The sequence below is a fragment of the Mustela nivalis genome, assembly GCF_964662115.1.
Source record: "Mustela nivalis genome assembly, chromosome: 7".
NCBI lineage: Eukaryota > Metazoa > Chordata > Mammalia > Carnivora > Mustelidae > Mustela > Mustela nivalis.
In genome coordinates, this window is record NC_139026.1 from 116,465,264 (window position 1) to 116,479,500 (window position 14,237).

Sequence of the window (14,237 nt, forward strand, 5' to 3'; positions counted from 1 at the left end):
ATTCACTAATCTCACATTTATCAATGTCCTAATCCCTCTGGGATACTTTGTCCAGTACTTAGGATGAAAGATAAGAGCCTGGACCAAAGACAACAGACGTAAAATAATACAAGACAGTATCAGTTGGATATATATACTTAACATCTATTACATGCTAGTCCAGCAGTTCTCCTAATGTGGTTTCTGAATCCCCGGGGGGTCCCCAAGAAACTTTCAGGGGTTCTGCAAGGTCAAAACTACTTGCATTGTAATACTAAGACTTTGTTTTGCCTTTTCACTGCAGTAATCATGCAAATGCGATGGGGAGCAAATCTGCTGGCACCTTTCACAGAGCCAGGTAGAGACACTACACTGTGCCACTATACTCTATTCTTCAAATCACCCACTCACAGAAGGGGGGGGGGGGGGGGACAAGCTGTTTCACTTAAGAATGCCCTTAAATGAAGCAGTAAAAATTATTAACTTTATTAAAGTTCTAGCCTTGAGTAAGTATCTTTTTAATATTCTATGTGATGAAATGGAAAGTATTTCAATGGTCATCTTGAGGAAAAGCACCTAAGTAACTGTTTGGGTTCTAAGCTAACCTAGTCACTTTTTTCATAGAATATCATTCTAACCTCAAAGAACAAATGATAAACTCTGGCTATTGAGGCTCGCATATCTGTTAATTTCTGAGAAAATATTTGATAAAGGAAGCCTTGAATTACTTCAAATTCTTAAGGCCAGTGATAAAATCTGTGCTTTCCCCCAAAGTCAGAACTCTGGAAAACTCCTACCATCACAAACAACCTTAAAATTTCCCAATAATTAAAACACTTTTCTGATTAGATCAGTGTTGAATCAAATGTAATTTTAAATAGACGAAATATGTCAACATTAGGAAGATCTACATAACTTAGTAAACCAGTATTTTCCAAATGATACAAGCATGGTGTTACAAAATCTTGCTTGGGTAAAACATCCACCTCAGGTACAAGCTTGATTAATAAATTTTAATTTAAGAGAACAAATGGTTTCAGATTCTGCACTACAACTAATCTTCAGTAAACTACCACCTGTCAAGTTTTGATACAGTATCAAAGAATATACACATTATATAAAAAAGACTATAAGAAAAATGCTCCCAGGACTCCTGGGTGGCTCAGTGGGTTCAGCCTCTGCCTTCACTTGGGTCATGATCTCAGGGTCCTGAAATCAAGCCCCACAACGAGCTCTCTGCTCAGCAGAGAGCCTGCTTCCCACCCCCCCCCCCCACCGCCTGCCTCTCTGCCTACTTGTGATCTCTGTCAAATAAACAAATAAAATCTTAAAAAAAAAAAGAAAGAAAAAAAAAAAAGGAAGAAAGAAAAGAAAAATGCTCCAATCCCACAGCTAACATTATATTCAATGGTGAAAGGTTGAAAGGTTTTCCTCCAAGTTCAGAGAAAAGACAATGGTAAAGAAGTAAAAGATGTATACTCCAAAAACTACAGAACACTTATGAAAGAAATTAAAGAGGGCACAAAGAAATGGAAAAGCATTCCAGGCTCATGGATCAGAAGAACAAACATTGTTAAAATGTCTATACTACTGGGGCACCTGGGTTGGCTCAGTTTAAGTGTCTGGCTGTTAGTTTCTTCCCAGGTCATTATCTCATGGGTCATGGGACAAAGCCCCATGTCCGGCTCCACAATCAGCAAGGAGTCTGCTTGAGATTCTCTCCCGCTGCCCCTCCCCCCATGGGCACACACATGTACACCCGCTCGTTCCCTCTCTCAAATAAATTTTTTTTTAAATATCTATACTACCCAAAGCAATCTACACATTCAATGCAACCCCTATCAAAATATCACCAGCATTTTTCACAGTTCTACAACAAGCAAATCTAAAATTTATATAGAACCACAAAAGATACCAAATATCCAAAGCAATTCTGAGAAAGAAAAACAAAACAGGAGGCATCACAATTCCCTATCTCAAGCTCTATTACAAAGCTGTGGTCATCAAGACAGTATGGTACTCACACAAAAACAGACACAGAGATCAATGGAACAGAACAGAGAGCCCAGAAATGGAACCACAACTCTATGGTCAACTAATCTTTGACAGAGTGGGAAAGAATGTTCAATGGAAAGAAGACAAGCTCTTCAACAAATGGTATTAGGAAATCTGGGCAGCAACATGCAGAAGAATGAAATTAGACCACATTCTTACACCGCACACAAAAATAAATTCAAAATGGGTGGAAGACATTAATGTGAGATAGGAAACCATCAAAATCCTAAAAGAGAACACAGGTAGCAACCTCTTTGACCCCCACTGCAGCAACTTCCTGCTAGACACATCACCACAGGTAAGAAAACAAACGCAAAAATAACTATTGGGAATTCATCAACATAAAAAGCTTCTCCACTGCAAAAGAAACAATTACCAAAACTAAAAGGCAGCCTACAGAATGGGAAAAGGTATTTGCAAATGACATATCCGATAAAGGGTTAATATTCAAAATCTACAACAAACTTACCAAACTCACCACCCAAAAAAAAAATAAATAACCCAGTTAAGAAATGGGTAGAAGATATGAAAAGACATTTTTCCAAAGAAGACATCCAGATGGCTAATAGAAACATGATGAGTGAAACATCACTCATCTTCAGGGAAATACAAATCGAAACCATGATGAGATGCCACCTCACACCTCTCAGAATGGCTAAAAGCAACAACAAACAACACAAGAAACAACAGGTCTTGGTGAGGATGTGGAGAGAGCCCAAATGTCCACTGACTGATGAATAGGTAACGAAAATGTGATGTGTGCATATATACACACACATACACACACACAACGGAATAGTATTCAACCATCAAAAAAAATGAAAACATGACTTCTTGCAATGATATGGATGGATCTAGAGGGTACTATGCTAAGTGAAATTAAGTCAGAGAAAGATAAATACCATATGAGCTCAGTCATACGTGGAATTTACGTGGAATTTAAGAAAGAAAACAGATGGGGGGGGGGGGACAAGCCATAAGAGACTTTTAACGACAGAGAACAAACTGAGGGATGATGGAGGGATGTGTGGGGAAAGGGCTAGAGGGATGATGGGTATTAAGTAGCGCACGTGTTATGATGAACACTGGATACTAAACGTAAGTGATGAATCACCGAATTCTACTCCAGAAACCAATATTATACTCTATGTTAACTACCTAAAATTTATATTTTAAAAAAAAGGAACATGAAGGGAAAATTTTTAAAAAGAAAAAAAGAAAGAAAAATATTCCAATCCCATAGCTAACATTATATTCAATAGTGAAAGGTTGAAAGAGTTTCCTCCAAGATCAGATAAAAGACAATGGTACCCATTCTCACCACTCCTATTCAACATAATACTGGAAGTCCTAGCCAGAGTAATTGGGAAAGAACAAGAAATAAAAGCAGAAGAATTAGAAAGGGAAAAGTAAAACTGGTTCTATATGCCAATGACATGATTTTATATACAAAAAAATCCTGAAGACTCTACAAAAAAAAAAAAAAAAAAAAAAACATGCTAGATATAATCAATGAATTCAGTAAAGTTACAGGATAAAACTTAAACAAAAATCAGCAGTTTCTAAACACTAACAATAAATTATCTGAAAAAGAAATATAGACAATCCCATCTAAATGGTATCAAAAACAAAATACTTAGGAATTAATTTAACCAAGGAAGTGAAAGATCTCTACACTGAAAATTACAAAACACTGATGAAATAAATCAAAGGAGGCACATATAATTGGAAAGATATCCCATGTTCATGAATTGGAAGAATTAATATTGTTGAAATATCTCTACTATTCAAAGCCATCTATAGATTCAGCACAATGCCTATCAAGAGTATAATGGCATTTCTTCCTGAAAGAACAATCCTAAAATTTGGAACCACAAAAGATCCCAAAAAGTCAAAGCAATTCTCAGAAAGAACAACAAAACAGGAGATACCACACATCCTGATTTTAAGCTGTATTCTAAAGCTATAAGCTGACAAAAACATACACAGGGCAGTGGAACAAAATCAAGAGCATGAAAATAAACCCATGTGTACATGGTCAACAAATACCTGACAATGGAGTTTGGAATACTCAATGGAGAAAAGACAATCTCTTAAATACGTGGGGACCGAATAACTTGAAATTTACACGTAAAAGAATAAAACCAGACCCCTAGCAAACACCACTCATGAAAATTAACTCTAAATGGATTAAAGACTTAATAAGACCTGAAACTATAAAACTCCTAGCAGAAAACACTGGAAAAATGCTCTTCAACATGTGCCTTGGCAATGATCTTTTTTATATATAATACTAAAGGACAAACAAAAATAAATAAATGGGACTATTTATTTTTAACTAAAAAGTTTCTGCACAGCAAAAACAAATAAAAAAAGATCAACAAAATGAAAAGTCAACCTACAGAATGGGATAAAATATTTGCATATCATATATCTGATAAAGGCCTAATATCCAAAATATATAAAGAACCCAAGAGCTAATAATAATAACAATCCAGGGTGCCTGGGTGGCTCAGTGGGCTAAGCATCTGCCTTCAGCTCAGGTCATGATCCCAGGGTCCTGGGATGGAGCCCCACATCAGGATCTCTGCTCAGCAGGGAGCTTGCTTCTCCCCGCCACTCCACCCCCCACCTGCCTCTCTGCCTACTTGCGATCTCTGTCAAATAAATAAATAAAATCTATTTTAAAATAATAATAATAATAACAATCCAACTGAAAAATGGGCAAAGGACATAAATCGATGAGATGTGAGACAGAGTGATGAGATGTGAGACATTTTTCCAAAGATATACAAATGGCCAGCACATGAAAATATGCTCAGCATCACTAATCACTGGAAAATGCAAGTCAAAACCACCATGAGATAACACCTCATGCCTGTCAGAATGGCCAGCATCAAAAAGACGAGAGATAACAAATGCAGGCAAGGATGTGGAAGAAAAGGAACCTCTGAGTACTGTTGGTGGGGCTGGAAACTGGCACCACCACAATGGAAAACCGTGTTTAACACATGTTTTCAGTTCTCTTCAGCATATACCTAGGAATTGAATGGCTGGGTCATTGGATAACTCTATGTTTAGCTTTTTGAGAAACCACCAAACTGTTTTCCATAGTGACTGTACCATTTTATATTTCTGCCACAACGTATGAGGGTTTCAATAATTCTTAACACTGTAAATGGGGTCCTGAGACATAAATGTTTGAGGACTACTGGGCTGAGGGAATACTGAGATAACAGACATTCCTCAATAAGGCCATTATGTACCACAGCTCAGACTCAGAAAGACAGATCCAAAAATCACCTCTTTGAGCTTCTGAGATATAGTATAGGTAACAGTTTTTCTGCTGCTCAGCCCAAACCCAAAAATGGGGCAGTTCTCTGCCATTGTTGACTGTGGTGCTAACACCATTAATTGCCCCACCACTCAATTCTCTCTATTCTCTCCTATCTCTTTTACTTTGGTCTTTAGTGTTTCTTTTTCTCCTAGTGTTTCTGCTGTGCTCCTTAGCTTTCCATAACAGACTCACTTCTATATAACAGCAGGCAAACAAGGCACTTAACTTTCTGCCCTTATTAAACTCTTCTCCATGCACTGTAACAGTCTGAGAACTTGTTTCTTCACCTACAAATACACTTTCTCTCAAATGCTTATAACTTTCAGTGGTACTCCAGAATTCCTAGGATATATTCTCCTTAACTGAAGTTCTACAGTATTTGTTACACTTGTGAAGCAGCAAAAACTAAGACCTAACTACATTTAAACCAAGTCTTAGATGATTTTTGGAGACATTAGATTCCCCTGAATTTCAGTACCCCACCAAAATGTAAGTAGTATGTCTCGATATTTAGATTACTGAAAACTAGTGACCTTAGGAGCACAATCGCAGAATTATGAATGCGCTTTACAGTAACACAAACTCAAAGCAAATTTTCCTTTTATAAATTTTAACTAGAAAAGAAGTACAAAACAAAATTGCATCGTAATGACCCCCAAAGATATCCATGTCCTAATTCCCAGAACTTAGGAATATATTACCTTTCATGGCAGTAGGGAATAAAGTCATTAATCAGCAAAATTTAAAATAGGGAGAGTATTCTACACATTACAGATGGGTCCAATGTAATGGCCATGATCCCTGAAAGAGAAAAGGGAAGCAGAAGGGGAAATCAGAGTGATGAGATGTGAGAAGGACTCAACCCACTGTGGCTGGATTTAGAGATGGGGAAAGGGGCATTACAGCCAATGAAAGTGAGCAACTTCCAGAAGGAGGAAAAGGCAAGGATACGGATTCTCCCCCCAGAGCTTCTAAAAAGAAACACAGCCCTCCTGCAGGATGACTTTTGCACCCTGAGGCCCAGAAGAACCTCCCATGCTACAGCACTGTGAAGTAACAAATTTGTGTTGGTATAGGTCACTAAATTTGTGGTAATTTGTATGGCAGTAACAGAAAACTAATGCAGTTTAAATCCCTTTCCCACCCTCCCCAACTCCAATCCCCCACTCCCCACCCCATTCCATAAGAAGCACTCATCTGTCCACACCCTTCCCTTTGAGTTTTTCAACTTCCTTTCTTACAGTTTGAACGCTTATTCTTAAGCCCTTGTTTCGGTCAACTGACAAGCATCAGAGTACCTACTTAGTACCACTTCCTAACAAATGACATGTGCTTTTGTCTGTTTTGCATCCTGTTTTTAACAATCCAAATTTCTTCCAAAGAAACTGCAATGAAATTTCAAAGTGTTGGCAATGACCACTTTTCCCTCCTTTTTGTCAGCATTATCTTTGGCATTTTACCCATTTTCCAGACACATACATTAGGGCCTCTAACATGACATGAATATAAATTGTGTCAGAATGCATATATGACAAACCATGGAACAGTTTGCCAAGATCAAAGCTGCATCACCAATCCACAGCATACTTTCAATCGGCTCAATAATGAAAGAGCACCTGTAACCACCATCTCTTGGTTTGAAAGCATCATTCATCACTGGGCTCTATGTCACAAGACATATTTATAGCACTAAAAATTAATGTGCACACACTTATCACTTATCACAAAGAAAGATGACAGAGAAAACTCCCTGTGACTGGCTATGGAGATCAACAGAGTGAATGCTCTGTTAAAACGTTTATATTGCTGTGTCAAGCTTCTTTTCCTGTTTCTCTGTTAGGAGACATCTGTATTCCTACTGAGAAACTGAAGGATCAGCTATCCAGGAACAATGCCAAGTGCCTTAAAAATTAATAAGAAAAATTAACCCCATGGTAATATTCCATCTCTGGTTTCATAAGCTTTATAACATATACACTTCACACAGCTGCCCTACTAAAACCTCAAAGCCTCAGCATTTGCTCTGAAAAGGAAAGAGCCAAAAAATAAATCATTTGTTGAGTTCTGTAAGCAGAAGGACTGTAATTGGTAAACTTTAATTGTATAAGCTGTATACTGCTATGCTTGCTATAAATATTATGAACATCTAATCATATGCTATTCCAAACTAGTTGTCAATCAAAAAAGCTGTACAAAATGACACTATCAACCACACATGTACTAGTTTCTTAGAATAAATATTTCCTTCTACTCAGTCACCATGAAAAAAAATGAAACTGTCATTTGTGTGGGGTACTTCAGAAAGCAGATCAATATAGTCATAAAGAGGCATGCACTTCCTCTTTACTATACCCATTTCAGTAGACACATCAGCACTGGAGTAGAAGTACAAAGTAGAATACACCAGACTTTCACTTAACATAATGGGGGGAGGACACTAATTCACATGGCTCTACCCTTTATCATCTATCAGATAGTCAACCAAACAATGTTGTGAAGCAAGGAATCCATTATTAACAACTATAATGAGGTCTACTGAGCACTTATTACATACCAAGCCTAGGCTCCACCTCCCTAAAAAGTAGGTTTCGTTATCCTTACTTTGTAAATTCACAAAGTGATAGGATGTAACCACTCCAGACCATATCCTGTGAGAAACAGAGCCAGAATTCAAACTCAAGTTGGCCCAAATCAGGCATGTCCACTGACACTTATATTTTATTACATTTTAGTATATTTAAGATTACCCCTGGGTTTGAAAATCCTTCCAGTGTATAACCCAGCAAAAAAAATAAAAGCAAAAATAAAAACAACCTTAATTTTAAGCAGTGTGTTTCAATTCTCTATGAGCTGAGATACACAGATAATTAACTATAATGAAACACAAAGGAGGAAGGCAGAGCAGGAAAGAGCAATTCCTGGCAAAAGCAGGAACCAATGTGAGCAAAGGCACATTGGCAAATAAGCCAGGGATAGTTCAGGGAATGACAAATGGAATAGAGTCTGTGAAGGCACACAGGGAGAGAAATGGCCTAAGAGATGGATTGGAGACACAGTTCAAGGCTCTCACATGCCCTGGAAGGCACTGGAGCTTATCCCAGAGACTCAGGGTGAGTTGTCTAAGGCTTGTGAAGAGAAGATACACAAGACAGACTTTTGCAAAAATTCACCTTCATAGAATCAATTCAAACTACCCCATGCACACTGTTAACATGTGAAATTCCTCTTCTACATGACAGATAAAAATGAAGCAATCTGAATGCAGTGCTCCCTTCTGCCTCCCATCCTCTCCTCCTTCCCCACTGTCAGAGTTAAGGGACTCCTTAACTCGGGGAGGATCCCATCCCTTGCCTCCTCTTCTGGCTTGGCTCTTGAAATTACTCTGAATCTTTTCTTCTATGCTGGCTCCTTCCTCTGGGCCTTCAAAAAAAAATAAGCATCTGCCATTTGGGGAAAAAAAAATAACAACACATACCTTTTCACTTTCAAATCACACCAATCTGTCCTCATTGCTGCATCCTTTGTTGCCTTTAATGTAGAAGCTTCTGCTCCCACTTAAATCTTTAAGAAACACACCACAGTACCATTAATAGCCCACTGAATGCAATGGAATTTACTCAGCCTTCACCAACTTGCCTGAACATTCAATTCTGTTTATCACCCTCTTCATCTTGAAGTTTTCCTCCTTTGACTTTTGTGGCTGCCTCTCATGGTTCCTGTCCTAACTGGTCATCCTTTCCTGTTTCTCCTTCTTCCACCTGCCTTCCAAACATGGGTATTGAATTCCCAAGGCCTATGGCCAGTGCCATAGGAATAATACATATCTGCCCTATCTTGATCCTCCTAAGCCCAAGTCCCAAACTTCAAACTGTGAGGAGGATGAAAACACCTGTCAAGTCTGGTACAGACTTAGTTTGAATAGGGCAGGAAAAGACTTTAGAAAGGCAGACTGCAGAGGGCATCACGTGCCAGTAAGGGTCAGTGAAGGCTGCTGAGGAGGGAAGTGACTTGTTCGAAGAAATGTCTGCAGAAAATTAGCCTCGCAAGACTGTGAAGGATAGATTTAGAAGCAAAAAAAAAAAAAAAAAAGGCAAGGATAACCACCCAGTTAAGCCTTGAGAAATAAAAATAGGAACTAATGCGACAATAGTGGAAATAGGAAGGGGAGGCCTGTGAGAGTCTGAGCTGAATGAACAAAGAGTTATCAGCTGTCCAGGTCCCCCCTCATCAATCAGCCAGTCCCTAACAGGTATCACCTTCCTCCCGTGTCCTTGCACAGGGCTGTGCAATGGGACTACCGCCACCACCCACGTTCAGCCCCTGTTTTTTTTTTTTTTTTTTAAGATTTTATTTATTTATTTGTCAGAGAGAGAGTGAGCGAGAGCGAGCATAGGCAGACAGAGTGGAAGGCAGAGTCAGAGGGAGAAGCAGGCTCCCTGCGGAGCAAAGAGCCCGATGTGGGACTCGATCCCAGAACGCTGGGATCATGACCTGAGCCGAAGGCAGCTGCTTAACCAACCGAGCCACCCAGGCGTCCCTCAGCCCCTGTTTTGAAGGAACACACAAGCCAAGCAGGCAAGGTAAGAAAAGAAATCCAGCCTCTTTTTTTAAACCACATAAAACAGTAAGTGAAATAAGCTATGAAGAGACAATCAACAATGAACAGACTTCTATCCAAGATTAGATAGGAAAGTAGTAATGGGGAAAGTATGAAGTAAGTACTTCCCATTACCCGACCAAGTCTCTGGAATAACTGCACAGCAATAACAACAGAGCAGAAGACTCTGAATCATTATCATCCAAGGTCTATAATTAGCTAAGTTTATACTTACAGTGTTCGATTTAGTCTTCATACCTAGCCAGGTACACAGCAAATATAAATCTCGAAAGAATATATGGGGCAACAAAGCTCACTTCCCCTCTAATACCCTCACCTGTGAAATCCTGGGATTGATTTGTGAGGCCTCAATGAGTATAAGGTAAAGGGCAAATCATCTGGGCAATTTACTGAAAACATATTCACCAGTCCCATGCCTATAAATTCTGATTTAGAAATCTGTATTTTTAGGTAAGTCTAATGTATATAAGTGTATAGGTCACATTTTAAAACATTCTTAAAGGTGGTCTGCAAAATTTGAAGTTACACAAGTCTGAATTCAAATGCAGTCTCTATGGTATTTGGTCACCTCTAACCTAACAAAAATATTTATTTTGGGAGCCTCTGGGTGGCTCAGTCGGTTAAGCATCTGTCTTCAGCTCAGGTCACGATACTGGAGTCCCAGGATCTAGCCCCACATCCGGCTCCTTGTTCGATGAGGAGTCTGCTTCTCCATCTCCCTCTGTTCCTCCCCCCACTCATGCTCTCTCTCACTCACTCTCTTAAATAAATAAATAAAATCTTTCCCAAAAAAATACTGATTTCTCTGAGGTCCAATTTATGAAATACTCACACATGTGATTGTACATTAGTAGACTTAATCTCAGAAACACATTTCAGTTGCAAATGTTTATATACCTTCTGCTTACCTAAGTGTTAGTTCAGCACAATAATAAAAATCCTATGAAAATCTCAGGCAAAATGAACTCAACAGGGGAAAACCCAATGGAACAGTTTTCTCAAACGCATACGTTAAGCCAAGAAATTATTCTCTTAATATATATTTTCATAATTCTTTCCCATAAACAATTGATCTCCTTTGTGTTTTCTGAAAGCAAGAATTCCAAGTTTCCAGTGACTACTAATACAGTCTGTTTAAGTCTTGCCAGAGACCACAGCTTTCCTAAACTCTGTTGAGCCTTTTACCCTTTGCTTTGCAAATACGATTAACAACAAACCTACCCCTGACACCAAACAATGTTCATGCACTTAATAATTTGGCCAGTGCTTCTGGAGAGATGAAATTCAGAGCTGATGAGCCCAAGGTCACAGGAAGGTTCTCTGTCAAGGCTCATTTGTCCTGCTTTGTCCCTCTATCCCACTGATACCCACATGGAAGTCATCAACACAGCACCAGTACCTAAAACACTCTTTACTAATCTTGTCCATAATACACTGCAAGGCCATTCCTGCCTGATAATTTATTAGTCCAGATTGCTTTTTATAAGTTTAGCACTGGACAACTTCCACAAGGCAAACTGGACAGATTTCCATGATGTCAGATCAGCAGGAAATTCCTCAAGATAACAGTCAAGCTACCACCATTCCGTCCTGTATACTCAAAAAGTAGAACACTGAATGATTTCTGAATACAAACAGTGATAAGATCTCGGAATTCAGTAATGGAAAGCACACCAGCTTGCAGTCCAGAGATCTGCTCATTGAGGCCAGCCTTATGACCTCAGATAACTCTGAGCCTTGATTAAGGAGAGTCCAGTAAGATGATCTCTGAGGTCCCTCAGAGAATCTAAAATCTATCATCTTATGACTCTCCATCAAAAATCTTCTTTAATGCCAACCAAGAAGGGCACTCCCAGTGCCTGCAGCAAGCCTGCACCCGCCCACAGGGCCAGTCTGCAGCAGTCTGAGCTCCACCTCTGGGAAGCACTCTGAAAACACCATAAAATGATGATATGTCCTGAGACAGTTCTACCACAAACCTGGGAATGGCAGAACTATGACAGCTGAACAGAGTATAAAATGATGACCCTAATCTACCACATCCATGAAAATAATAAGTGCATATTGATGAACACCTAGTAGAGATGGAGGGAAGCAAAAAAAAAAAAAAAAAACCTCCGGAAAATTTTATATAAAACTCAGAATAATAGCATAGCCATTCAATTTTAAAAGCTCTTTTCTGAGGCGCCTGGGTGGCTCAGTGGGTTAAGCCGCTGCCTTCGGCTCAGGTCATGATCTCAGGGTCCTGGGATCGAGTCCCGCATCAGGCTCTCTGCTCAGCAGGGACCCTGCTTCCTTCTCTCTCTCTCTGCCTGCCTCTCAGTGTACTTGTAATTTCTCTTTGTCAAATAAATAAATAAAATCTTAAAAAAAAAAAAAGCTCTTTTCTGTAAATAGGAAAAGACTATGATTATCCCACTTTTGAAGCAGAGTAGTTTCTACAAATCAGGGCTAGAGATGAGGATGAAAGCTTGAACCCCAGAACACTGACAAGACTCACCCAAGGTCATGCATCTAAAGACTGAATGAATACTGTACCAGGTCTCCTGGTTTCTGGTTAGGTATTTTTCCACTACAGAGGTGCCTTCCCGAATGAGCAGCGCGCATCTTTGTCATAATGACCTCTAGCAAAAGGACTCATTCAGCAGCCTCATCTGTGTTCAATTCCAGGTTCTATCCATTTGTACTTTCCTCTAGCATGAGTTCCTTTAGCATGTTCACCTAAATCACTCTTCGAATGATTTTACCCATTTCCTCATATTGATACAAAAATAAGTAACTAATGCCCTTCTATCTGAGTATTAACCAAGCATTTTAAACCAGCATCTATACTGCCAGGTTTTAAAAAGGGTATTGTGAAATGGTGCTGGAAAAATTGGACAGCAATGTATAGAAGAATGAAACCTGGCCATTCTCTCACACCATACTCGAAATGGATAAAAGACCTCAACATGAGGCAGCAATCTATCAAAATCCTAAAGGAGAACATAGGCAGCATCCTCTTCAACATCGGCCACAGCAACTTCTTTCAAGACACGTCTCCAGAAGCAAAGGAAATAAAACTAAAAATGAACTTTTGGGACTTCATCATGATAAAAAGCTTCAGCACAGCAAAGGAAACAGTCAACAAAACAAAGAGGCAAACCACAGAATGGGAGAAGATATTCGCAAACGACACTACAGACAAAGGGCTGATATCCAAGATCTATAAAGAACTCCTCAAACTCAACACCCAAAAAAAAAAACAGATAACCATGTCCAAAAATGGGCAGAAGACATGAACAGACACTTCTCCAAAGAAGACATACAAATGGCTAACAGACACATGAAAAGGTGTTCATCATCATTAGTCATCAAGGAAATTCAAATCAAAACCACATTGAGATACCACCTTACACCAGTTAGAATGGCCAAAATTAACAAGACAGGAAACATCAGGTGTCGGAGAGGATGTGAAGAAAGGGGAACCCTCTTACACGGTTGGTGGGAATGCAAGTTGGTGCAGCCACTTTTGAAAACAGTGTGGAGATTCCTCAAAAAATTAAAAATAGGGGCACCTGGGTAGTTCAGTGGGTTAAGCCTCTGCCTTCAGCACAGGTCATGATCTCAGGGTCCTGGGATCGAGCCTCACATCGTGCTCTCTGCTCAGCAGTGAGCCTGCTTCTCCCTCTCTCTCGGCCTGCCTCTCTGCCTACTTGTGATCTCTCTTTGTCAAATAAATAAATAAAATCTTTAAAAAAAATTAAAAATAGAGCTACCTATTACCCTGCAATGGCACTACTGAGTATTTACCCCAAAGACAAATGTAGTGAAAAGAAGGACCATCTGTACCCCAATGTACATAGCAGCAATAGCCACAATTGCCAAACTGTGGGAAAGAGCCAAGATGCTCTTCAATGGACGAATGGATAAAGAAGATATGGTCCGTATATACAATGGAGTATTATGTCTCCATCAGAAAGGATGTTACCCAACTTTTGTATCAACATGGATGGGACTGAAAGAGATTATGCTGAGTGAAATAAGTCAAGCAGAGAGTCAATTATCACATGGTTTCACTTACTTGTGGAGTATAAGGAATAACATGGAGGACATTAGAGAAGGAAAGGAAAAGTGAATTGGGGGAAATAAAGCATGAGATAAAGCATGAGAGACTGCAGACTCTGAGAAACAAACTGGGGATTTGGGGGGGGGGGTCAGGGGACGAATGAGCCTGGTGGTGGGTACTAAGGAGGGCACATATTACAT

General features: G+C 39.4%; 1 protein-coding gene across 5 annotated transcripts in view; it reads right to left on the reverse strand.

Annotated features, from left to right (window-relative positions):
- Positions 1-14,237, reverse strand: part of CCNY (cyclin Y) — a 305,603-nt gene that overhangs the window by 181,936 nt on the left and 109,430 nt on the right. Inside the window, exon 2 of one of the 5 annotated variants that reach the window (XM_082739758.1) lies at positions 6,073-6,172. The exons of 3 other annotated variants lie outside the window; for them this stretch is intronic. In XM_082739758.1, the coding sequence (XP_082595884.1) occupies positions 6,073-6,100 (28 nt within the window). In that variant the 5' untranslated portion in view covers positions 6,101-6,172. Of the gene's footprint in view, positions 1-6,072; positions 6,173-14,237 lie in introns of those variants that run through there. One more of the 5 variants, XM_082739757.1, reaches the window with a different exon arrangement.